General features: G+C 45.1%; 1 protein-coding gene across 3 annotated transcripts in view; it reads left to right on the top strand.

Annotated features, from left to right (window-relative positions):
- Positions 1-23,911, top strand: part of LOC125451253 (solute carrier organic anion transporter family member 3A1-like) — a 312,267-nt gene that overhangs the window by 228,192 nt on the left and 60,164 nt on the right. For all 3 annotated transcript variants that reach the window (XM_059644724.1, XM_048528183.2, XM_059644725.1), the window contains one exon: positions 16,129-16,293. In XM_059644724.1, the coding sequence (XP_059500707.1) occupies positions 16,129-16,293 (165 nt within the window). The remainder of the gene's footprint in view (positions 1-16,128; positions 16,294-23,911) is intronic.

Below are 23,911 nucleotides of genomic sequence, written 5' to 3' on the forward strand. Positions count from 1 at the left end.
CTCTAGACTCCATTTCTTTCTCCTCAGTACAAACTGACATGAAATATTCATTCAGTATCCCTCCCATTTCCTTGGATTCAACACAAAAATAACCACCTTGCTCTTTCAGAGGCCCTATCCTTTCTCTAGTTACCCTCTTGCTCTTAATGTATTTGTGGAATTTCTTTAGATTATCCTTAACCTTACCTGCCAATACTATCTCATATCCCCTCTTTACCTTTCTGATTTCTCTCTTAAAAATGCCCCTACACTTGTATGATGAAGATCTTCAACTGAACCAAGTTGTCTATAACTAAAATATTCTCTTTTATTCTTGACTTGAAGCTCAATATATTTATTCATCCTTTGTTCTTTAGTCTTACCAGCCTCACCCTTTATTCTAACAGGAACAAAATGCCTCTGAACTCTCATCATCACACTCTTGAAAACCTCCCACTTGTCAGACATCCTTTTACCTGTGAACGGTCTACTCGAATCAACTTTTGAGCATTTTTGTCTCATACAGTTAAACTTTGCCTTACTCCAATTAAAAACTTTAACTTTTATGGAAGACTTATCCTTTTCCATATCCATTCTGAAACTAGTAAAATTATGATCACTAGATCCAAAATGTTACCCCACTTTTTTTTCAGTTACCTGCCCTATCTTATTGCCCAAAAGAAAGTCTAGTTTTGCATCTTCCCTAGTAGTAGCATTCACATATTGGTAAAGAAAATTTTCTTGAGCACTTTTGACAAATTTGTTACCATCCAAACCTTTAACACAATGGTAGCTCCAGTCAATGTTTGGAAAATCAAAACCCGCCCATTATTACAACCTTATGATGCTTACATGTCTCTGAGATCTCCCTACATATTTGTTTCTCAATTTCCCTCACTATTTGGGGAGGCCTGTAGTGCAATCCCTTCAAAGTGATCTTCCATTTCTTATTTGTAATTTCTGCCCGTATATTTTCACTGGACAATTTTTCTGAAATATCTTCCCTAGTTATAGCAGTAATGCATTCCTTAATCAAAAATGCCACCATTCCTCTCCCCCCTCCTCCATTTCATGCCTCCTTTCCTATCCTTCCGATAACATCTAAAACCGGGAACATTGAAATGCTCACCTTGTCTATCCCTCAGCCAAGTTTCCGTAATGGCTATTATTTCCCAATCCCATATTCTTAAACAGTCTAACAACGGCAGGGAAGAAGCTGTTTTGAAACTGCTGGTGCATGTATTCAAGCTTCAGTATTCTTCTGCCTGATGGAAGAGGTTTAGGGGCGCATTACTGGAGTGGGATGGGTCTTTGATGGTAACAAAGTGTGAAGCTGGATGAACACAGCAGGCCAAGCAGCATCTCAGGAGCACAAAAACTGACGTTTCGGGCCTAGACCCTTATCTCTGGGTCTTTGATGATGTTGGCAGCCTTCCTGCAGTGACAAGCCATGTAAATAGAGTCCATGGATGAAGGTTGGCTTCTGTGATAATCTGGGCTGTGCACACCACCATCTAGTTTCTCATGGCCCCGGGGCAGAGCAGTTGCTGCACTAGGCTGTTATGCAGCTGACCTTATGCTTTCTATGGTGCAGCTGTAAAATTTAGTGAGGGTCCTCATGGACATACCAAATTTCCTGAGCTGCATGAGGATGAAGAGGCATTATGCCTTCTTGACATCGCATTTATGTGGGAGGTCCAGGTCAGTTTGTCGGTTATTGTCGCTCCTAGGAACTTGACACTCTCAACCCTCTCACCTTCTGCTCCATTGATGTAGATGTAAGCGTGTTCTTCTCCTTTATTTCTAAAGTCAATGATCAGTTCTCAAGTTCTGCCAACATTGAAAGTGAGGTTTTTATCGTTGTACCACAACACCAAGCCCTGTATCCCTTTTCTGTGTTTTGATTCATGGTTGTTTGTTATTCAGCCTACCAGGGTGGTGTCATCAGCAAACTTGTAAATGGTGTTTGTTTGGAATTTGGCTACAGGGAATACAGTAGGGATCTGAGAATGTATCCTGGGCAGGGGTGGGGGGTGCTGCTCCAGTGTTGAATGTTATTGTGGGGGAGGTGTAGTTACCTATCCTCACTGATTGCAGTCTATGGGTCAGGAAGCTGAGGTTCCAGTTGCAGAGGGTAGAGCTGAGATCTAGGTCTGGGAGTTTTGAAATCAGGCTGGAGGAGGTAATGGTGTTGAAGGCGGAGCTGTAGTCAATGCGCAGGAGTCTGATGTAGGTGTCCTCATTGTCCAGGTGTTCCAGCGATGAGTACAGAGTGAGGTATATGGCATCCTCTGTGGATCTGGTACATTAGTAGGCAAATTGCAGGGGTTCAAGGCAGGCTAGGAGACTCGAGTCGATGTGGGCCATGACCAGCTTCTCAAAGCATTTCATGATTATGAAGGTCAGAGCCACTGAGCGGTAGTCATTAAGGCACACGGCGCGTGCTTTCTTAGGTACTGGGATGATGGGCCTGACCCTCCCAATCACTTGCACTTCCTGCCACTTTCTTCCACGCTGTGAGGAGTGGAAAATTGTGTCCACAATATTCTGGGCTATGCCTTTTTCAGTATTCTGTCAATCTAGTCTTTTAGTGGTTTACTGGAGTTACATTTCAGTTGGAGTCATGAATAGTTTGGGTAACCTCCAGCCCCTTTGAAATGATTGATGTCTTACTTCCATGTGTCAAACAATCTAACCAGAACTAAAACAAAATATCCATTTAAGTTTAGTAGTAAGCAGGCCAGAGATTTGAACTCTTAGCCTTTTGAATGCATATTGCTTCTGTTATCAAACCATTTGGGGAAAGTTGGTCAGCACAAAGTTATTTTACTGGAATTAGGTCAGTGCAGAAACATTCCGTTCGTGAATCTGATCTAACCACTAAACACATATTTAGACTTTTCATTTTCTAACAACATTGACAGACAAGTGTTAAAATAAAACCTTTTCCTGTTCCCCGTCAAACTTTTGCACTGGCATTTTTTGATATGGGCCAGACACCATAAGGCATGTGTGCATTTACTATCTGCATGAATATATTTGTTTAAACATGAAGTGCACTTATATTTCATATGTTTAAATATGGAGAAATCTGATAACATTAAGTTGTAGTTGCGTAAAAACTTAGGCAAATATGTATTCAAGAAATGGAAGATTGGTATAAACCTGATTGGATTGTTTGAATTTCACAAAATAGAATGATGTTGATGCAATGTTGGGTGGCAAGGTGTACAGTGAAGTTTCTCTTGTAGGCTAATGGGTCCTCAACATTCAGAATGCATGCCTGATTTCCCTAAAGCCAGATGATTGCTCACGGCTCAGACTGGTTGTTCTGGGGACACTGGGAATCTGCCAGCAAGCTCTCTGAGTCCTGCAGTTTCTATTGGTATTATTCTCCTGCTAGGATCATTTGTTTGACTGCGGCACATGGGTACTGATGGGTGAGGATTGGAGGGTATTCGCTGATCCATTATTTGTCCATTGTCCTTCTCGGAACAAGAGAAGAAAATAGTAGCAACAGTCGAAGTAGAAACAATCTGCTAACCAATCCTGCTGGATCTACCTGTGACGCCCCTGCTACAACGCTCAAGTCATCAGTGTTTCTCCTCCCACAGTCGGTAACAGAAAACTCTGCATCTGAATGGCAAAGGTCATCACAAACACATCTTGTTGACATGCAGTTGAATGCTATGATGCCCATCATAACTGAAACCCTCTGCTCAATATCCCTATCCTGCCTTCCTGTTCTTACAATCATCTCTCTACCACACATTGCCAACTGGCAACAACCCACAGCAATGTGTAGTAAATCATGGTAAAACTAAAAGGAAAGCAACTGTAGGTTTATTCTGAAATGAAAGGAAAATACTGTGGATGATGTAAATCTTAAATGAAAGTAAAATGCTGAAAGAGGTCAGAAGGTTTAGCAGCATATGTAGAAAGTAAAACAGAGTTAGTGTTTCAAATCCAATAAGGTTTCTTTGGATTGTTGTTCTGCAGAAGAGTCATATTGGACTCAAAATGTTAACTACGTTTCCCTCAATTCATGCATTCTGTTGAACCTGCTGAGTTTCTCCTGAACTTCCTAGTTTTGGTTTGATAATATTGTACCTTCATTGATTACTGTAATTATTTTACATTAGAGCATGAAATACAGTGGCCTGTACTGTCATCAGTAAACTGACTGCCTTAGCCCTTGTTAGTGATATATTTGGTATTTTACTCACTTTAGCTGCTTCCTTTCTTCAGACAATAGAGAAAATATGATCAGAAGTAAAGTCAAAACTGAAAGTTTAGGAAAAACAACAACTACTTTCATTTATTTTCTTGTTTTCACATAGTGGAACGTCCAGGAATACAAAGGGGCACTATCAGTCAAAAATTACACTGAGCTAATAAGAAAAATAATCCATATTTTTATTGTGGTTTTAACATAAAGAAACATCCCAAAGTGTCTCATAGCAGCAGCCTAAAGCCAAGTATGACACTGAGCAACTATGGCGTTGCTTGGTCCAATGACAAAATACTTAGTCACACAGATAGGTTTTAAGAAGGATTTTAAAGGAGTTAAGTGAGGTAGACAGGTTTAGGAAGTGAAGTCTGATTTTTGGGCCAGTGAACTGAAGTTGTGATCATCAACAGGGGACATCTTTTGTTAGGAAGGCTCAAGAACCCAGAGTTAGAAGAGGACCAGTCACGGTTGGACATAGAACAGTTTTTCCGCCGCCTTCACCTCCACGCCTACTTCTTCAACTGGGAACCTAACCCTCCCTCCACTGACCCCTTCTCCCGCTTCCAACACAAGTCCTCCTCCTGGACACCACCCCCCAGGCCTCCTACCTTCCCTCGACCTCTTCATCTCAAACTGCCGTCGAGACATTAGCCGCCTCAACCCCTCCACCCCTTCACCCACTCCAACCTCTCCCCTGCAGAACGGGCAGCCCTCCGCTCCCGCCGCTCCAACCCCAACCTCACCATCAAACCCGCAGACAAGGGCGGCGCAGTGGTAGTATGGCGCACTGACCTCTACATCGCCGAGGACAAACGCCAACTCTCCGACACCACCTCCTACCGCCCCCTCGATCATGACCCCACACCCGAGCACCAAACCATCATCTCCAACACCATTCATGACCTCATCACCTCAGGGGACCTCCCACCCACAGCCTCCAACCTCATTGTTCCCCAACCCCGCACGGCCCGTTTCTATCTCCTTCCCAAAATCCACAAACCTGCCTGCCCTGGTCGACCAATTGTCTCAGCCTGTTCCTGCCCCACCGAACTCATCTCCACCTGTCTGGACTCCATTTTCTCCCCTTTGGTCCAGGAACTCCCTACCTACGTCCGTGACACCACCCACGCCCTCCACCTCATCCAGGACTTCCAATTCCCTGGCTCCCAACACCTCATCTTCACCATGGACGTCCAGTCCCTATACACCTGTATTCCGCATGCAGATGGCCTCAAGGCCCTCCGCTTCTTCCTGTCCCGCAGGCCCGACCAGTCTCCCTCTACCGACACCCTCATCCGCCTAGCCAAACTCGTCCTCACCCTCAACAACTTATCTTGCGATTTCTCCCACTTCCTACAGACTAAGGGGTGGGCATGGGCACCCGCATGGGCCCCAGCTATGCCTGCCTCTTTGTAGGTTACGTGGAACAGTCCCTCTTCCACACCTACACAGGCCCCAAACCCCCCCTCTTCCTCCATTACATTGATGACTGTATCGGTGCTGCCTCTTGCTCCCCAGAGGAGCTCGAACAGTTCATCCACTTCACCAACACCTTCCACCCCCAACCTTCAGTTCACCTGGGCCACCTCCAGCACATCCCTCATGTTCCTGGACCTCTCAGTCTCCATCTCAGGCAACCAGCTTGTAACTGATGTCCATTTCAAGCCCACCGACTCCCACAGCTACCTAGAATACACCTCCTCCCACCCACCCTTCTGCAAAAATTCCATCCCCTATTCCCAAATCCTCCGCCTCCGCCGCATCTGCTCCCACGATGAGGCATTCCACTCCCGCACATCCCAGATGTCCAAGTTCTTCAAGGACCGCAAATTTCCCCCCACAGTGGTCGAGAATGCCTGTGACAGCGTCTCCCGCATTTCCCGCAACACATCCCTCACACCCTGCCCCCGCCACAACCGCCCAAAGAGGATCCCCCTCGTTCTCACACACCACCCCACCAACCTCCGGATACAACGCATCATCCTCCGACCCTTCCGCCATCTACAATCCGACCCCACCACCCAAGACATTTTTCCATCCCCACCCTTGTCTGCTTTCCGGAGAGACCACTCTCTCCGTGACTCCCTTGTTCGCTCCACACTGCCCTCCAACCCCACCACACCCGGCACCTTCCCCTGCAACCGCAGGAAATGCTACACTTGCCCCCACACCTCCTCCATCACCCGTATCCCAGGCCCCAAGATGACTTTCCACATTAAGCAGAGGTTCACCTGCAACATCTGCCAATGTGGTATACTGCATCCATTGTACCCGGTGTGGCTTCCTCTACATTGGGGAAACGAAGCGGAGGCTTGGTGACCGCTTTGCAGAACACCTCTGCTCGGTTCGCAACAAACTACTGCACCTCCCAGTCGCAAACTATTTCTACTCCCCCTCCCATTCTTTAGATGACATGTCCATCATGGGCCTCCTGCAGTGCCACAATGATGCCACCCGAAGGTTGCAGGAACAGCAACTCATATTCCGCTTGGGAACCCTGCAGCCCAATGGTATCAATGTGGACTTCACCAGCTTCAAAATCTCCCCTTTCCCCACCGCATCCCAAAACCAGCCCAGTTCGTCCCCTCCGCCCACTGCACCACACAACCAGCCCAGCTCTTCCCCTCCACCCACTGCATCCCAAAACCAGTCCAACCTGTCCCTGCCTCCCTAACCTGTTCTTCCTCTCACCCATCCCTTCGTCCCACCCCAAGCCGCACCTCCATCTCCTACCTACTAACCTCATCCCACGTCCTTGACCTGTCCGTCTTCCCTGGACTGACCTATCCCCTCCCTACCTCCCCACCTATACTCTCCTCTCCATCTATCTTCTTTTCTCTCCATCTTCGGTCCACCTCCCCCTCTCCCCCTATTTATTCCAGATCCCTCACCCCATTCCCCTCTCTGATGAAGGGTCTAGGCCCGAAACGTCAGCTTTTGTGCTCCTGAGATGCCGCTGGGCCTGCTGCGTTCATCCAGCCTCACATTTTATTATCTTAGAAGAGGTCGGATCACTTGGAGGGTTCTGGTGTTGAAGGAGATTATAGGGATTGGGAGGAAGTAGGCCATGGTAGAATTGGAAAACAAGGATGAGAATTTTTAAATCGAGCCATTGGTTGACTGGGAACCCGTTCAGGTCAGAAAGTACAGATGTAATGAGAGATGGGGGCTTGCTGTAAGGTAAGACACCAGTAACAGATCTTTGGATGACCTCAAGAGTTTAGATGGTGGAATGTGGGAGGCCACCCAGGATTGCATTGAATTAGCCAAGTCTAAAGTTAGCAAAGGCATAGATGAGAGTTGCAGCAGCAGATGTGTTGAGACAGGGTGACATTCATCAATGTCAGATAGGTGGGAAAAGGCAGATTTAGAAATTGTATGGATATGAGATTGAAAACTCAGCTCGGGTTAAGATGTGACACCAACATTGCAATTAGACTGGCTTAATCTCAGACGGTTGTTAGGAACCAATGTATGGCCCAGGACCCAAAACAATAGCTTCAGTTTCCTAATATTTAGATGGGGAAAACTGCAGCTCATCCAGTCTGGAATATCAGACAAGCAAACTGAGAGTTCAGCAATAATGAAGGAGTCAAAAGAAGTGGTGGTGAGGTAGAGCTGGGCGTCATCAGTGTATGTGTGAAAATTACCAATGTGTGTTCAATATGTAATCATATGTATATGAGAAATAGAAGGGACCCAAGGTTGTTCAAATTGAGGACAGTCATAGTGTAATACAGCATGGAAATAGGCCCTTCGACCCAAGCTGATTCGTGCTGACCATGGTGCCTAATCAGCTAGTTCCGTTTGCCCGCGTTTGGTCCATATCGCTCTAAACCTTTCTCGTCCATGTACCTATCCAAATATTTTCTAAATGTTGCTATTGGACCTACCTCAAACACTTTTTCAGGTCGCACATTCCATATATGCTCCTCTGTCTGCGTGACAAAGCTTTCCCTCCGGTCCTTCTTAAATCTTTCCCCTCTCAGATTAAACCTCTATGTCTAGTTTTCAATTCTCCATCCCTGGGAAAAAGACTGGATGCACTCATTCTATCTATGCTCCTCATGATTTTATACACCCCAATAAGGTCGCCCCTCATTTTCCTAAATTCCAAGGAATAAAGTCCTATCCTGGCCAACCTCTCCCTATAACCCAGGCCCACGAGTCCTGCCAACATCTTCGTAAATCTTCTTTGCACACTTTCCAGTTTAACTATGTCTTTCCTACAGCACGGTGACCAAAACTGTGCACAATACTCCAAGTGAGGCCTCAGCAACGACTTATACAACTGTAACATAACATCCTAACTCCTATATGCAGTGCCTTGACTGATGAAGGCCAGCGTGCTAAGTGCCTTCTTCACCACGTGGCTACCTATGAGATCGTTTTCAACTAACCATGTGCTTATACTCCTAGCTCCCTCTGCTCCACAACACTCCTCAGTACCTAGATAACGAAGTGTGGAGATGGAGAAACACAGCAGGCCAGGTAGCATCAGAGGAACAGGAATGTTGACATTTTGGGTTGGGACCACTCCTCAGGAACTTACCATTTACTGTATAAGTCCTACTTTGGTTTGACTTCCCAAAGTGCAACACCTCACACTTATCTGTACTGAATTACATTTGCCAATCTCAGCCCATTTCCCATCTGATCAAGATCCCTCTGTAATTTTTGATAACCTACCTCACTATCAACGATACCCCCTAATTTTGTATCATCCGTGAACTTACTAATCATGCCTTGTACAGTCACATACAGTCACTTATATAAATAACAAATATCAAAGGTCCCAGCATCAAGCCTTGAGACATACCACTAGTCACAGGCCTCCAGTCCAAGAAACAAGCTTCAACCATTGCCCTCTGCTTCCTACCATCGAGTCAATTATGAATCCAGTTAGCTAGCTCTCCCTGGATCCCCTGCAACCAAACGTTCATGACTAGCCTACCATGTGGGACCTTGTCTAGGGCCTTACTAAAGTCCAGAGAGACAACATTCAATGCCCTACCCTCATCTATCCTCTTGGTAACCTCTTTGAAAAACTCTGACAGATTTGTCAGACATGACTTCCCGTGTACAAACCCATGCTGATTATCCCTCAACTGTCCAAATGTTGGTTGATCCTGTCCCTCAGTATCCTCTCCAAAACATGCCTACCACTGATGTCAGGCTCACTGGCCTGTGAGGGGTACAATGGAATAAGTGAATTAAAGCTTTGCCAATGAGGCAGGTTTCAAAGAACATTTCAAAGGGACAAGAGAGAGTTAGAGGCAGAGCAGTTTTGGGAGGCAGACCCAGAGCTTAGAACCTAATTAGCAGATAGTAAAGATTCCAAGACTGAGACAAAGGATGTGAAGCTGCACAAGAGATCAGAGTTGAAGTTCCCCAGAAGGGCTGTAGGACCTTGTGAGGTTACAGTATTATGAAGCATGGGACCATGGAGGGAGATGAAGATGAGAATGAGAATTTTAAAACTGGGTTTGGAGCATTGATGGTGAAGTGCCAGTCACCAAACATGGGTAGTTATACAAGTTTGGAAATCGACAGCGGAGTTTTGGAACAGCTGAATTTTAGCAAAATATATTCATAATCTCAAGCCATTCTGATGTTAGGGAATGCAACATCAAATGAAAATTTGCAAGTTTTCAAAGTACTCAGACTTGTGGTTTCAGAAGTCTGATTTATAATTATGACTGGCTGGTGGTAATTAAGCAGTTTTTTAAAAGGGTCCTTACATCTCTTAAATTGAACATTTTTCATGCTCTGACAAAATTCCACATGACTGAGATTTGTGAATAAAAGAGAGCCAAAGAGGGGAACTGAAAATGACAGTAATACCTCTGAGCATTTTCCTTGGATACCTTAATATTCTAAAAATATAATTAGCCCTGTTTGTGTCTTCATAATTTCACTTTGAGATAAGCTATTTGCATAAGAGAATAGATCCAAAGCAGGAAATGCTTCCAAGATGACAAAGTGTGGGGCTGGATGAACACAGCAGGCCAAGCAGCATCTCAGGAGCACAAAAGCTGACGTTTCGGGCCTAGACCCTTCATCAGAGAGGGGGATGGGGAGAGGGTTCTGGAATAAATAGGGAGAGAGGGGGAGGCGGACCGAAGATGGAGAGAAAAGAAGATAGGTGGAGAGGAGAATATAGATGGGGAGGTAGGGTGGGGCTAGGTCAGTCCAGGGAAGACAGACAGGTCAAGGAGGCGGGATGAGGTTAGTAGGTAGGAAATGGAGGTGCGGCTTGAGGTAGGAGGAGGGGATAGGTGAGAGGAAGAACAGGTTAGGGAGGCAGAGACAGGCTGGGCTGGTTTTGGGATGCAGTGGGGGGAGGGGAAGAACTGGGCTGGTTTTGGGATGCAGTGGGGGAGAGGGAGATTTTTAAGCTTGTGAAGTCCACATTGATACCATTGGGCTGCAGGGTTCCCAAGCGGAATATGAGTTGCTGTTCCAGCAACCTTCGGGTGGCATCATTGTGGCACTACAGGAGGCCCATGACGGACATGTCGTCTAAGGAATGGGAGGGGGAGTTAAAATGGTTTGCGACTGGGAGGTGCAGTTGTTTATTGCGAACCGAGCTGACGTGTTCTGCAAAGTGGTCCCCAAGCCTCTGCTTGGTTTCCCCAATGTAGAGGAAGCCACACCGGGTACAGTGGATACAGGATACCACATTGGCAGATGTGCAGGTGAACATCTGCTTAATATGGAAGGTCATCATGCGGCCTGGTATGGGGGTGGGGGAGGAGCTGTGGGGGCAAGTGTAGCACTTCCTGTGGTTGCAGGGGAAGGTGCCGGGTGTGGTGGGGTTGGAGGGGAGTGTGGAGCGGACAAGGGAGTCACGGAGAGAGTGGTCTCTCCGGAAGGCAGACAAGGGTAGGGATGGAAAAATGTCTTGGGTGGTGGGGTCGGATTGTAGATGACGGAAGTGTCGGAGGATGATGCGTTGTTTCCGGAGGTTGGTGGGGTGGTATGTGAGGATGAAGGGGATCCTCTTAGGACAGTTATTGCGGGGGCGGGGTGTGAGGGATATGTTGCAGGAAATGCAGGAGACATGGCCAAGGGCGTTCTCGACCACTGCGGGGGGAAAGTTGCGGTCCTTGAAGAATGTGGACATCTTGGATGTGCGCGAGTGGAATGCCTCATCCTGGGTGCAGATGCGGCGGAGGCGAAGGAATTGGGAATAGGGGATGGAATTTTTCCAGGAGGGTAGCTATGGGAGTCGGTGGGCTTGAAATGGACATCAGTTTCTAGCTGGTTACCTGAGATGGAGACTGAGAGGTCCAGGAAGGTGAGGGATGTGCTGGAGATGGCCCAGGTGAACTGAAGGTTGTGGTGGTAGGTGTTGGTGAAGTGGATGAACTGTTCGAGCTCCTCTTGGGAGCAAGAGGCGGCACCGATACAGTCATCAATGTAACGGAGGAAGAGGTGGGGTTTAGGGCCTGTGCAGGTACGGAAACCTGCCTGCCCTGGACGACCTATTGTCTCAGCCTGTTCCTGCCCCATCAAATTCATCTCCACCTACCTGGACTCCATTTTCTCCCCCTTGGTCCAGGAACTCCCCACCTATGTCCGTGACGCCACCCACGCCCTCCACGTCCTCCAGAACCTCCAATTCCCCGGTCCCCAACACCTCATTTTCACATGGACGTCCAGTCCCTATACACCTGCATTCCCCATGCAGATGGCCTAAAGGCCCTCAGCTTCTTCCTGTCCTGCAGGCCCGACCAGTCACCTCCACCGACACCCTCATCTGCCTAGCCGAACACGTCCTCACCCTCAACAACTTCTCTTTTGCTTCCTCCCACTTCCTGCAGACAAAGGGGGTGGCCATGGGTACCCGCATGGGCCCAAGCTATGCCTGCCTCTTTGTAGGTTATGTGGAACAGTCCCTCTTCCGCACCTACACAGGCCCCAAACCCCACCTCTTTCTCCGTTACATTGATGACTGTATCGGCGCCGCCTCTTGTTCCCCAAAGGAGCTCGAACAGTTCATCCACTTCACCAACACCTTCCACCCCAACCTTCAGTTCACCTGGGCCATCTCCAACACATCCCTCACCTTCCTGGACCTCTCTATCTCAATGGTATCAATGTGGACTTCACAAGCTTCAAAATCTCCCCCTCCCCCACTGCATCCCTAAACCAGCCCAGCTTGTCCCCGCCTCCCTAACCTGTTCTTCCTCTCACCCATCCCTTCCTCCCACCTCAAGCTGCACCTCCATTTCCTACCTACTAACCTCATCCCACCTCCTTGACCTGTCCGTCTTCCCTGGACTGACCTATCCCCTCCCTACCTCCCCACCTATACTCTCCTCTCCACCTATCTTCTTTTCTCTCCATCCTCGGTCCGCCTCTCCCTCTCTCCCTATTTATTCCAGAGCCCTCACCCCATCCCCCTTTTCTGATGAAGGGTCTCGGCCCGAAATGTCAGCTTTTGTGCTCCTAAGATGCTGCTTGGCCTGCTGTGTTCATGCAGCTTCACACTTTGTTATCTCGGATTCTCCAGCATCTGCAGTTCCCGTTATCTCTAGGAAATGCTTCCAGTTGTTATTACTGGAGCGGTGGGATCTTTGGACATGGTCACTGCTGGACTCTCCCTGAATAAGCCACCAGCTGTGGTACCTAGCCAGTCATGGTGGAAAATTAACATGGCAGCTGGTGCTGCATCTGCTTGGAATGATTTGACAAGTTTTAATCTCATCTTGCTTCATTGTTGTTGCTTCAGAAATTGCACACCATTCATGATGAAATGCAATGCAATGAAAGCAACACTGCACTCATCTCAGTTTGTGAATGAGATAAATTTTCTTGCCACATATTGATCATCACTTTGATAAGATGTCACTTTGACTTAGCCATTCTAAATCTGTTACCTGTGGTAGCTGGGAGATAAGAGTGACTTCCTTGTGCTGCAAAAGAAAATTTACCTGTGAACAAAACAAGCAGCAGGGCACCATCTAATCTAGAAAGCGAGAAAACATAGAAAGTGAAGGGTCACGATAAACACTGATGATGTCTCATCTGGTGATGCACTGGTGATTTTTATTTATTCTAGCATTGATGGTATGTTTATGGTACAGCAGTGATTCTTTAGCAATCTTCCCTGTTTGTGGCAAAATTCTTGGCAGTAATATAAATGGAATGGGATTTCACTGTTTTTCACACACACAAGAACAGGTTAATTCTTTCAGGCCTCACTGGCAGTATGTCATACAGGAGATTTGACACATAATGCATATAAATAACTGGCTCTGTTAATATTGGCTGTTGGTGTCTTCGGCCCATGAATAATCAACAATACACTTTATCCAAAACTGGTCAATACGATTCTTTAAAAAGTAAGAGTAGAGTTTTCAACATTATCTCAATTGGAGCAGTCCATGTCCAAATGCAGCAAGACTCAGACAGCTTGCAGACTTTGGCTAATAAGTGGCAAGTAACATTCATGCCACAAAAGTGCCTTGCAATGACCATTTGCAACAAGAGAGAATCTAATCCTTGTCCTTTATATTTGGTGGAATTACTTTTACTGAATACCCCACTGTTGATCAGACACTGGACTGTCCAATTAAGTGTGCCTGCTGGTGTAGGTCAGAAACTGGGAATTCTGCAACAATTAATCACCCCTGGTTCCCCCAAGCTTATCAACTAGCTTCAAAGCGTAAGTTAGGAGTGTGGCCGAATACACTCCACTTGCCTGGATGACTGCAACATCAACAGCCGTCAAGAAATTCAGCACTATCCAGGACAAAGCACCCACTTAACACCCACAACATATATTCTCTTCACAACCAACGCACAGATGCAGGAGTGTACACCATCTTCAAGTTGCATGGCAGTAACTGACTAAGGTCCTTAAACAGCACCTTCTAAACTCACAAACTCTACCATCTCGAAGGACAAGGGCAGCAGGTACATGGGAGCACCACCACATGCAAGTTCCCCTCCAAGCCACTCATCATCCTGACTTGGAAATATATCACCATTCTTTCACTGTAACGGTGTCAAAATCCTGGAACCCCCCCAACAGCACTATGTGTGTATTTACACCCCAAAGACTGCAGCACTTCCAGCAAGTAACTACCCCTGCCCTACCTTCTCAAGGCTAATTGGTGATGGACAACAAATGCTAGCGAAGCCAGCCATGCCCACATCACATGAACAAACTACAAGTCAGGATATTGAGAGTACCACAAGTTGGGCAAGCTGATTTCTCTTCATATAAATCTCTGACCTAAATACCATCCAATGAAACTAATTTCCGGGAATAGATTCTCTGTAAATAAACACCACAGTTTGGAGTGACTTCAATTGCAGGCGATAAGTGCTAATTTACAAGCAACATTCTGGAGTAATGTTCTAGATCACACCTGCCATTATTTTGTTCCTGGGATAAATGATCTGTCAATATAATGTCATGTTGACCCATAAGGCTTAAGGTTAGGCATAAGGTTAAGGCTTCATAACATGTTTAATCTTCTTCTCTGTAACACTGTATTCCTGTAGCTTTCTGTTGTAAAAGAATACAGTTTAGTAATAATTCCAATTGTAAGTTTTAAATGCAATTTAACCTGAGTGAAACTTTAATGACAGTACTCAGGATATCACGTTATCCACAATAAAACTTATAAAATAATTTATAAACAGCAGAGAGAGATTGCAGCCACAGGCAACCAGGAGTTACCAGAGTTGTCATCATTTACATTTTTTGTCTTGATGTTGTAATTTCAAGAATGTTGCTATTGCACAAGTATCAATCAAATTAAATAAATAATTAACTTTAAATAGTAAATGAGTAATGTACTAAGAATGCTCCTGAAAATCTGATGGATTGTCCAATTGATGTTTTATAAGGCTATAGGACATAGAAGCAGAAGTAGGCCACTCAGCCATTGAGCATGCTCCACCTTTCAACGGATGGGTTGATAATTCTCATCTCCACTTTCCTGCCTTCTCCCATTGACCTTCAGTACACTTACTGATGAAAAATCTCCCAATGTCAGCCTTGAGTATACTTAACAACCCAGCCTCGATGGCCCTCTGTGATGAAGAATTCCACAGATTCATTACCCTATAACAGAAGCAAGTCCTCCTCATCTCCATTTTAAGGTTACAACCCTTCATTCTGAGGTTATGTCCTTTGGTCCAAGATTCTCCCATAAAGATAAATAATCCTTTTGCATCTACTTCGTCAAGTCACCTAAGAAACTTGTATGTTTCACTAAGGTTGCCTTTTATTCCACTAAGGCCCAAACTGCTCAACTTCTTCTTGTAAGCTAGTCTCTCCATAGCTGATGTGAACCTCATAAACCTGTTCTAGACTGCCGGTAGCGCCAGTATACCTTTCCTTAGACAAAAAAAAACGGAAAATGTTCCCTGTATTCTGGCTATGCTCTGACCGTTGATGACAACTCCCAAATTCCTCTGTGTTGTAGCTTCCTGCAGTCTTTATTCATTCAAATAACATCCAGCTGCTGTATTCCAACCTGCCAAGTGCATAACCTCACATTTCCCAACATTGTATCCCATCTGCCAAGATTTTTCCCACTCGCTTAATCTGCTTACATCTCTCTGTAGGCTGTTTGTGCTATCCTCATCACTTGTCATCCATCTATTTCTGTGCGATCAATTAATTTTTGCTACTTTTATAAAATGGTGTTGAATTACAAAACACTGTGAGGTTGCAGAGCATTCCTTAAAGCCACCACTTATAAAACTGAAGAGGCCTAATCCTTTCCATCTCAGCGCAAGTTCATGATCAAGAGGGGATATATGCTTTATGTTCTGGCGCCATCTGCTGTTCACACTTTTGCAATGTAATTTAACTGGGTTTGAAGTCATATTTTTCTTCTGCAAAACAAATTCTGATAATATTTTTCATGGACTTTACCAATAATATTTTTCAGCAATTCCACAAGTAACGAAGCAGCTCTTTATGAATCCAGTCTTCACCTGCGTTGTGCTAGCTGCCTGCATGGAGGTTGCGGCTATCAGTGGGTTTGCTGCTTTTCTGGGCAAGTATCTGGAAAGGCAGTTTGGTCTCAGTGCTTCGTACGCCAACCAGTTCATAGGTAAGACAAATACAGTGGCTTGTTTAATCTCTTATCTATATTGCCATTGCCTGGAGGCTGCGATTAGAGATACCTGCTGTCCTTTTGACTCAAGATTTCTGTGTGGTGTCTGCAGAGACATCGTTGTGTGCTTTCCTGAGTAAGGATTAAAATTATAACACACAGTGCATACCACACTTAGGCCCATGCAATGCAAATGATATATTGCACATGAAGTCAAATGTGCTCAGCTGCAGAGTGACATTACATAGATTTTAACTCAATTCCTCACATGGTGAATAACTAAATTTAAACAAAAGAGCACGCACATCTGAACTTGAAGGCTGTGGTTATTTGCATGGATCTACTGCATCTAGATAAACACAACTTATTCAGGTTGACCATTTCATAATGGTTTAAGGTAAAATACTCCTGTGATTAAAAGCACAGACCAGTAACACACAGATTTACTTATTTCATAAGAATTATTTGATGGAAATTATTCTTTGCTGACATTCTAAAGTAATTGCAAATCTGCTCCTAAAATTTGGAGACAATCTGGAACCCAACAAAGCTCATTGAGTTCAGAGATAATGGGAACTGCAGATGCTGGAGATTCCAAGATAATAAAATGTGAGGCTGGATGAACACAGCAGGCCAAGCAGCATCTCAGGAGCACAAAAGCTGACGTTTCGGGCCTAGACCCTTCATCAGAGAGGGGGATGGGGGGAGGGAACTGGAATAAATAGGGAGAGAGGGGGAGGCGGACCGAAGATGGAGAGCAAAGAAGATAGGTGGAGAGGGTGTAGGTGGGGAGGTAGGGAGGGGATAGGTCAGTCCAGGGAAGACGGACAGGTCAAGGAGGTGGGATGAGGTTAGTAGGTAGCTGGGGGTGCGGCTGGGGGTGGGAGGAAGGGATGGGTGAGAGGAAGAACCGGTTAGGGAGGCAGAGACAGGTTGGACTGGTTTTGGGATGCAGTGGGTGGGGGGGAAGAGCTGGGCTGGTTGTGTGGTGCAGTGGGGGGAGGGGATGAACTGGGCTGGTTTAGGGATGCAGTGGGGGAAGGGGAGATTTTGAAACTGGTGAAGTCCACATTGATACCATATGGCTGCAGGGTTCCCAGGCGGAATATGAGTTGCTGTTCCTGCAACCTTCGGGTGGCATCATTGTGGCAGTGCAGGAGGCCCATGATGGACATGTCATCAAGAGAATGGGAGGGGGAGTGGAAATGGTTTGCGACTGGGAGGTGCAGTTGTTTGTTGCGAACTGAGCGGAGGTGTTCTGCAAAGCGGTCCCCAAGCCTCCGCTTGGTTTCCCCAATGTAGAGAAAGCCGCACCGGGTACAGTGGATGCAGTATACCACATTGGCAGATGTGCGGGTGAACCTCTGCTTAATGTGGAATGTCATCTTGGGGCCTGGGATGGGGGTGAGGGAGGAGGTGTGGGGACAAGTGTAGCATTTCCTGCGGTTGCAGGGGAAGGTGCCGGGTGTGGTGGGGTTGGAGGGCAGTGTGGAGCGAACAAGGGAGTCACGGAGAGAGTGGTCTCTCCGGAAAGCAGACAGGGGTGGGGATGGAAAAATGTCTTGGGTGGTGGGGTCGGATTGTAAATGGCGGAAGTGTCGGAGGATAATGCGTTGTATCCGGAGGTTGGTAGGGTGGTGTGTGAGAACGAGGGGGATCCTCTTGGGGCGGTTGTGGCGGGGGCGGGGTGTGAGGGATGTGTCGCGGGAAATGCGGGAGACGCGGTCAAGGGCGTTCTCAATCACCGTGGGGGGGAAGTTGCGGTCCTTAAAGAACTTGGACATCTGGGATGTGCGGGAGTGGAATGTCTTATCGTGGGAGCAGATGCGGCGGAGGCGGAGGAATTGGGAATAGGGGATGGAGTTTTTGCAGGAGGGTGGGTGGGAGGAGGTGTATGCATTGAGTTGGCTGTGTTTCAGACCTCTTTAGATATTATCAAATTAGCCTATTCAGAGCTGTTGCTACACAATTCTGGAACAGGCAGATATGAACCCAGGCCTTCTGGCTCTGAGGTAAGGGCAATAACACTCCACCACAAGACCCCTTCTCATGATTTTGGGTGTATTTTTTATGCATATTTATAAGCAGTTTGTTCTGCTCTGTTATGACACACCTTTGAAACAGATCCGACATGAGCCCAGGCCTTCAGGCCCAGAGTTAGGGACACTACCTCTGTATCTCAAGGGCCCATATCATGAGTATATATGGTGTACCTTCTAATGGACTTCACGTGAGCTCCTGAATCACAGGGAGCATTGCTCACAAATAGGAAGCATTATATTGCACATTTGAGAGTGTGCATAAATTGCACATTTGACCATGTTGATGACAATGTTCTTCATCTGATGAACTTCGCTCTCTAGTTCAAAAGTACAGCTTGGATTTTGCCGTGGTAATGACAACAAATCTGTCAGTATTTTCACTATAAACGCAACACTGAAAATAGTATCAACTTCTTGAGTCCACAAGTTTGCAGAATAGCACAGAAAGCCAGAAGTTACTTTGAGTAACTCTTGTCCCTTTGAAAGAATGTTCTGTCTTTGACCGATGCCTCACTGCCCTAGATTACAGTTAATGAAATTGATGAGAATTTCCATTCGTGTGCTGTTAATCTTACTCCAAAAACATATGAATAAAAGCTGTAGTTTGTTGAATGAGGTGTAACTGGATGTTTAATAATGTACCAACGTTTATAATCACTGTTAAACAACGTCACTAGCGCTGAAAACTTAGGAATAGGATAGTTGGCCCCTTGAGCCTACTCAACCGTTCTATATCATGACTGGCCATCTGCCATTTTCACGTACTCTCCTCATACTCCTTGAAATCAATGCTATTTAGAATCTGTTAGTCTCTATCTTTAGCATGCTCAATGACTAAGCTTGTAAAGCCACTCAGGGTAGAGAATTCCAATGTTTCACTGTCCTCTGAGTGAAGAAATTCCTCTATCCCTGTGTAGGAAATGACTTATTCCCTGTTCTGAGACTGTTTCCCCAAGCGCTGAAGCCCCAGCCAAGGGAATACTTTTTCTGTATCCACCCTAAATACTCTTTGAGACATATACTTAAATAAGATCATCTCTCATCCTTCTAAACTCTACAGGCCCAGTTCTTTGTGTAGTTCTTCAGACAGGACAGTCCCACCGACCCAGGGAAGGCTCATGTTCTGTTTGTGGATTTTTAAAAAGTCATTCATTTATGGGATGAAGGCTTCACTGACTAGGTCAGCATTTATTTCCCATCCCTCGTTGCAATATGGAGGCCAGACCAGGTAAGGATAGCAGTTTCCTTTCCTAAAGGACATTAGTGAACCAGATAGGTTTTTCTCATAATCGACAATGGATTCATGGCTTTCATTAGGCTCTGTTTATTGAATTCAAATTCCACCATTTGCCATGACAGGATTTGAACCCAGGTCCCAGAACATTACCCGAGTGTCTGGTTTAACCAGTCCAACAATAACAACACTAGGCCATAGCCTCCCCAAAATGTCAAACTTTTCAGCACTAATAAAAAAAAGCAATTTTTTAAATATATATTTTAAATTATTATTTGAAATGTTTGTTTAGATTAGATTTGATTCCCTACAGTTTGGGATTCCCTACAGTTTGGAAACAGGCTCTCGGCCCAACAAGTCCGCACCGGTCCTTGGAGCCTCCCACCCACAACCATCCCCCTATAACCCACACACCCCTGAACACTACGGGCAATTTAGCATGGCCAATCCACCTAGCCTGCACATCTTTGGACTGTGGGAGGAAACCGGAGCACCTGGAGGAAACCCACGCAGACACGGGGAGAATGTGGAAACTCCACACAGACAGTTACCCGAGGCTGGAACCGAACCTGGGTCCCTGGTGCTGTGAGGCTGCAGTGCTAACCACTGAGCCACTGTGCCACCCCCTAACTTATTAACTTATTTTAGTTTCTTATTGAAACCATTGATCATTTAGGAATCTAGGAGCATCAGCCTGTCAAGCCTGCTCTGCTATTTAATACCATTGTGGCTGATTGAACAGTTCAATACCTTTTATTCACTCTGTCCCCATAACCTTTTCCACCAGTGGCTTCTAACCCTTTAAGCATAAGATTGTTTTATGAACCTAAGTGCAGCATAGTAAATAACCCTTAGAAAATATAGAATAAACAGTTTCTTTGTAGTGCAATATAAATTTAAAAGTTATAAGTCTTCTGGCCATTGACTCAGCAAGTCTCAGTGTAACTGACAGCTGTAACTATACATTATTTGCCAGGGCCTTGTGTTGAGACTGTTATTCTCACACAGTGCAACAAATGGCTATCTGTGGGGTGGGTGTGATACTTGGACGTGATAATCTTTATTTGCAAGAACACTGTCTCGCAGAAGTATATGGAGCCAAAGTAAGCTTTCTCTTTAAAAGCACAGGGTGATCAGAGGGTGTTTTTTCACTTATTTACAAGTCCCCAAAAGTCATTGTCTGGTGTTCTGCCTTTCAGCCTGATGGAATTTAGTAGCTAACCCACCAATGACTACTGAAGGGAATGGATTTGAGTAAAACGGTATAATTTGTTCCATCAGATCCAATTCCTGAAATTGCCCACTGAATTCCACTGCTAGCCGTCCTCAGATGTTTCTTGAGTGGAACAATTTATCTTTGTTTCTGGTTTTTGCTTCTAGTATGTTCTCTAGACTGGGTAATGTTGCAGTATTTTATTTTTGAATTTGGAGCACAGCAGATACCAGTTTCAGTCTGATTGCATTTGCAACACTGATCATAAGTGCTACATCTCTGTGCTTTCCATGCAGCTCACAGTTCAATATGTTCAGATTTGATGTTGTGTATGTAAGGAACTCAAAGTCCAGCAACCTGACATTGCCTGACAGCTCACTGCACGCTCCATTCCATGATTTAAGGAAAGTGACAACTTCAGGCATCAAATGTAAAAATCTTTGCAGGATTAGTTCACCATTGGCAGTATTGAGTGCTTTGTGTAAGGATTTAAACAAGTGCTGAAGGGCCACTGCTGGCTTTGAGTTTACAGTCTTAACAGCAACTTTCATTACGTGGGAAAAGTCCAAAATCTTACTCACTAATGCTTGTTTGTGAATTATATAGTGATAACTGAGAAACGAAGATCATTTCTACAAAATACAATGAATCCTGAGTTTGTACCAAGCATGGCTGGTGTTTTATCAGGTGGGATGGAAGCTAACTTCTTGATTGGAATGATTTTTTCAAGCACATATTTTTTGAATTCAACGTAGAAACTCTCATTCTTCATTCTCTCTTTAAAGGATGAGAAGGTCCATTCTGGTTGTTATGTCCTTAAAATCCATGCACATAAAATAATCTGCTGGACTGTGTCAATCATGTTACTGGATTAATTGAACTGTGAGAATCATTCACAGCTCTTCAGGCCTTGCTGTAGTTGCCGAAAAAGGTTCTTGCACACAGATTCCATTGGTATTGCTACTTGGAAGTACCAAAGGGACAGACTCTGAATAGCTGTTGTTATTTCTTCATTGTTCTTAAAACCACAGTCAGTGTGTCTTTAATTAAATTGGCATCAATGTTGGATGTTTTGTGTTAAACGTGAAATGATATTTCAACTCAAACCTTACCTTTTGAGACCATAAGACATAGGAGCAGAAACTAGGCCATTCAGCCAATTAGGTCTGCTCTGCCATTCAAACATGGCTGATAAGTTTCTCAGCCACTTTCTCCCACTTTCTCCCCATAACCCTTGATCCCCTTGACAATCAGGAACCTATCTATCTCTGTCTTAAATGTACTCTCTTGCTGAAGAAGTTTCTCCTTAACTCTGTTCTAAAAGGTCTTCCCTTTACTCTAAGTATGTGCCCTCGGTTCCTAGTCTCCTCTACCTGTCAGAACATCTTCTCAACATTCACTCTGTCCAGGCCATACAGTCTTCTGTGAGTTTCAATTAAATCCCTCCCCCCCCCACCCCATCCTTCTAAGCTCCATTAAGTATAGACCCAGAGTCCTCAAGCTTTTCTTATAGGACAAGCTTTCTTTTCACTTCTGGGACCATTCTCAAGAGCATTTCGTTTGCTGCTGGAATGAGAGAAGTTACTGTTGAGCTTCAGGTCATCAACTTTCTTCGTCTGAATCATGCTGTTCAAAGCAAAACTTTCCTTGACTTTCCTGTTCTCATTGTAGTGTTGTTTTAAACTCCCCACTTTTACTTATTGACATACCTTACTGACTTTTAAAGCAGACACTTTCATAGTTGTGAACAGAAATTCATCTTCTCAATTCTGTGTTGAAGATGTATACTTTCGGTTTCTTTTTAGATGGTCCAGGTCCCTCACTCATCATACTGCTTCACCTTGTAGCCTGTGATGTCACTGTGGCAATGGTCACACTGCAGGTTGTCCTCTGGACCCACACCTCTGGGACAACCACAATGTTACTGGCCGCTTTCAGGTGTAGAGGCACAGGAGCTCATTGCTGTGGTTATGATCTGTTCTCAGGGCCCCTGGTTGGCTTGTATTGTTTTCATATTGGATGCCGGGTGCAGCAGTATTTCCCTTAACTGTCCTTCCTTTCTTTATCTTGCATATATCTATTAGATATAATCCTCATATGGTCATATACTGGTGTCATGCATCTGATCCTAATATATATTTTATCCATTTGTTTGAATTGCCCTCATAAAATTTACTTTCCCTGCAATGACAGTTCATCTGGACCACACTCAGACATGATGTAAGAAGAAAAAATAACCTGTTAGGAGCATGCACTTTTCCCTGGGTGGTTTCTGGAAGCAGAGCTCCTGCAGTGACATGGTGACCAACATGCACAAGGCAGGGAATGTGGGTGAGAGGAAAAATTGACTGTCAGAGACTCTGTGATTAACCCAATTTATCAGTGTTTAATGTATTGGTGACCTTGGCTTTACCAGACATGTAGACTAATGAACATTCAGTAGTGTCTTCACCAAAATCGCCAGTTAATTAATTATAATGAGTGGAAGAAATTTGGAAAGAGCTGAAGACAGCCAACATCTCATGCTGTGAAGAAACCATTGGATAAAAGAGTAGGAAGCACTAAGACTGGCTTAATGAGAATGACCACATCATCCAAGACCTCATCGACATCTTCAGGCCTGGCAAAATGTTGTCAGTGAGGCAAAGAGAAGTAAGTGAACAGCAAAGATAGGGCTATAAAGAAAACGGGGGAAATCAAGAGCCAATGTTGGAGTGAGATAGCTCAGGAGCAGCAACGCTGTGCTGACAAGCATGGCACCTGGGGCTTCTTCAGTGCTCCCAAGACAATATATGAACCCAACACCCTTGGCCTCAAACTGGCAGTATAAGTATAGCACCCATTTGTTAGACAGAGAAATCATCAGTCTTTGATAGAAAGAACACTTCAAATAACTTCTAAACAATGATGGAATTGTAGATGAGGATGTGTTTGAGCAAATCCTTCAACTCCTCCTCAAAGATGATCTTTGACCCACACCTTGTGTTGAAGCCACTATTAGATACGAAAAAAATTGGTAAAGCTGCAAGAGTAGATGGGATTCCAGCAGAGATTTTCAAACTTGGAGGAGTATCATCTTTATTAGATTTTCCGGAAAATCTGGGCCAAAGAAGAAATGCCTACCAA

The sequence above is a fragment of the Stegostoma tigrinum genome, chromosome 3 (genome assembly GCF_030684315.1).
Source record: "Stegostoma tigrinum isolate sSteTig4 chromosome 3, sSteTig4.hap1, whole genome shotgun sequence".
Taxonomy (NCBI): domain Eukaryota; kingdom Metazoa; phylum Chordata; class Chondrichthyes; order Orectolobiformes; family Stegostomatidae; genus Stegostoma; species Stegostoma tigrinum.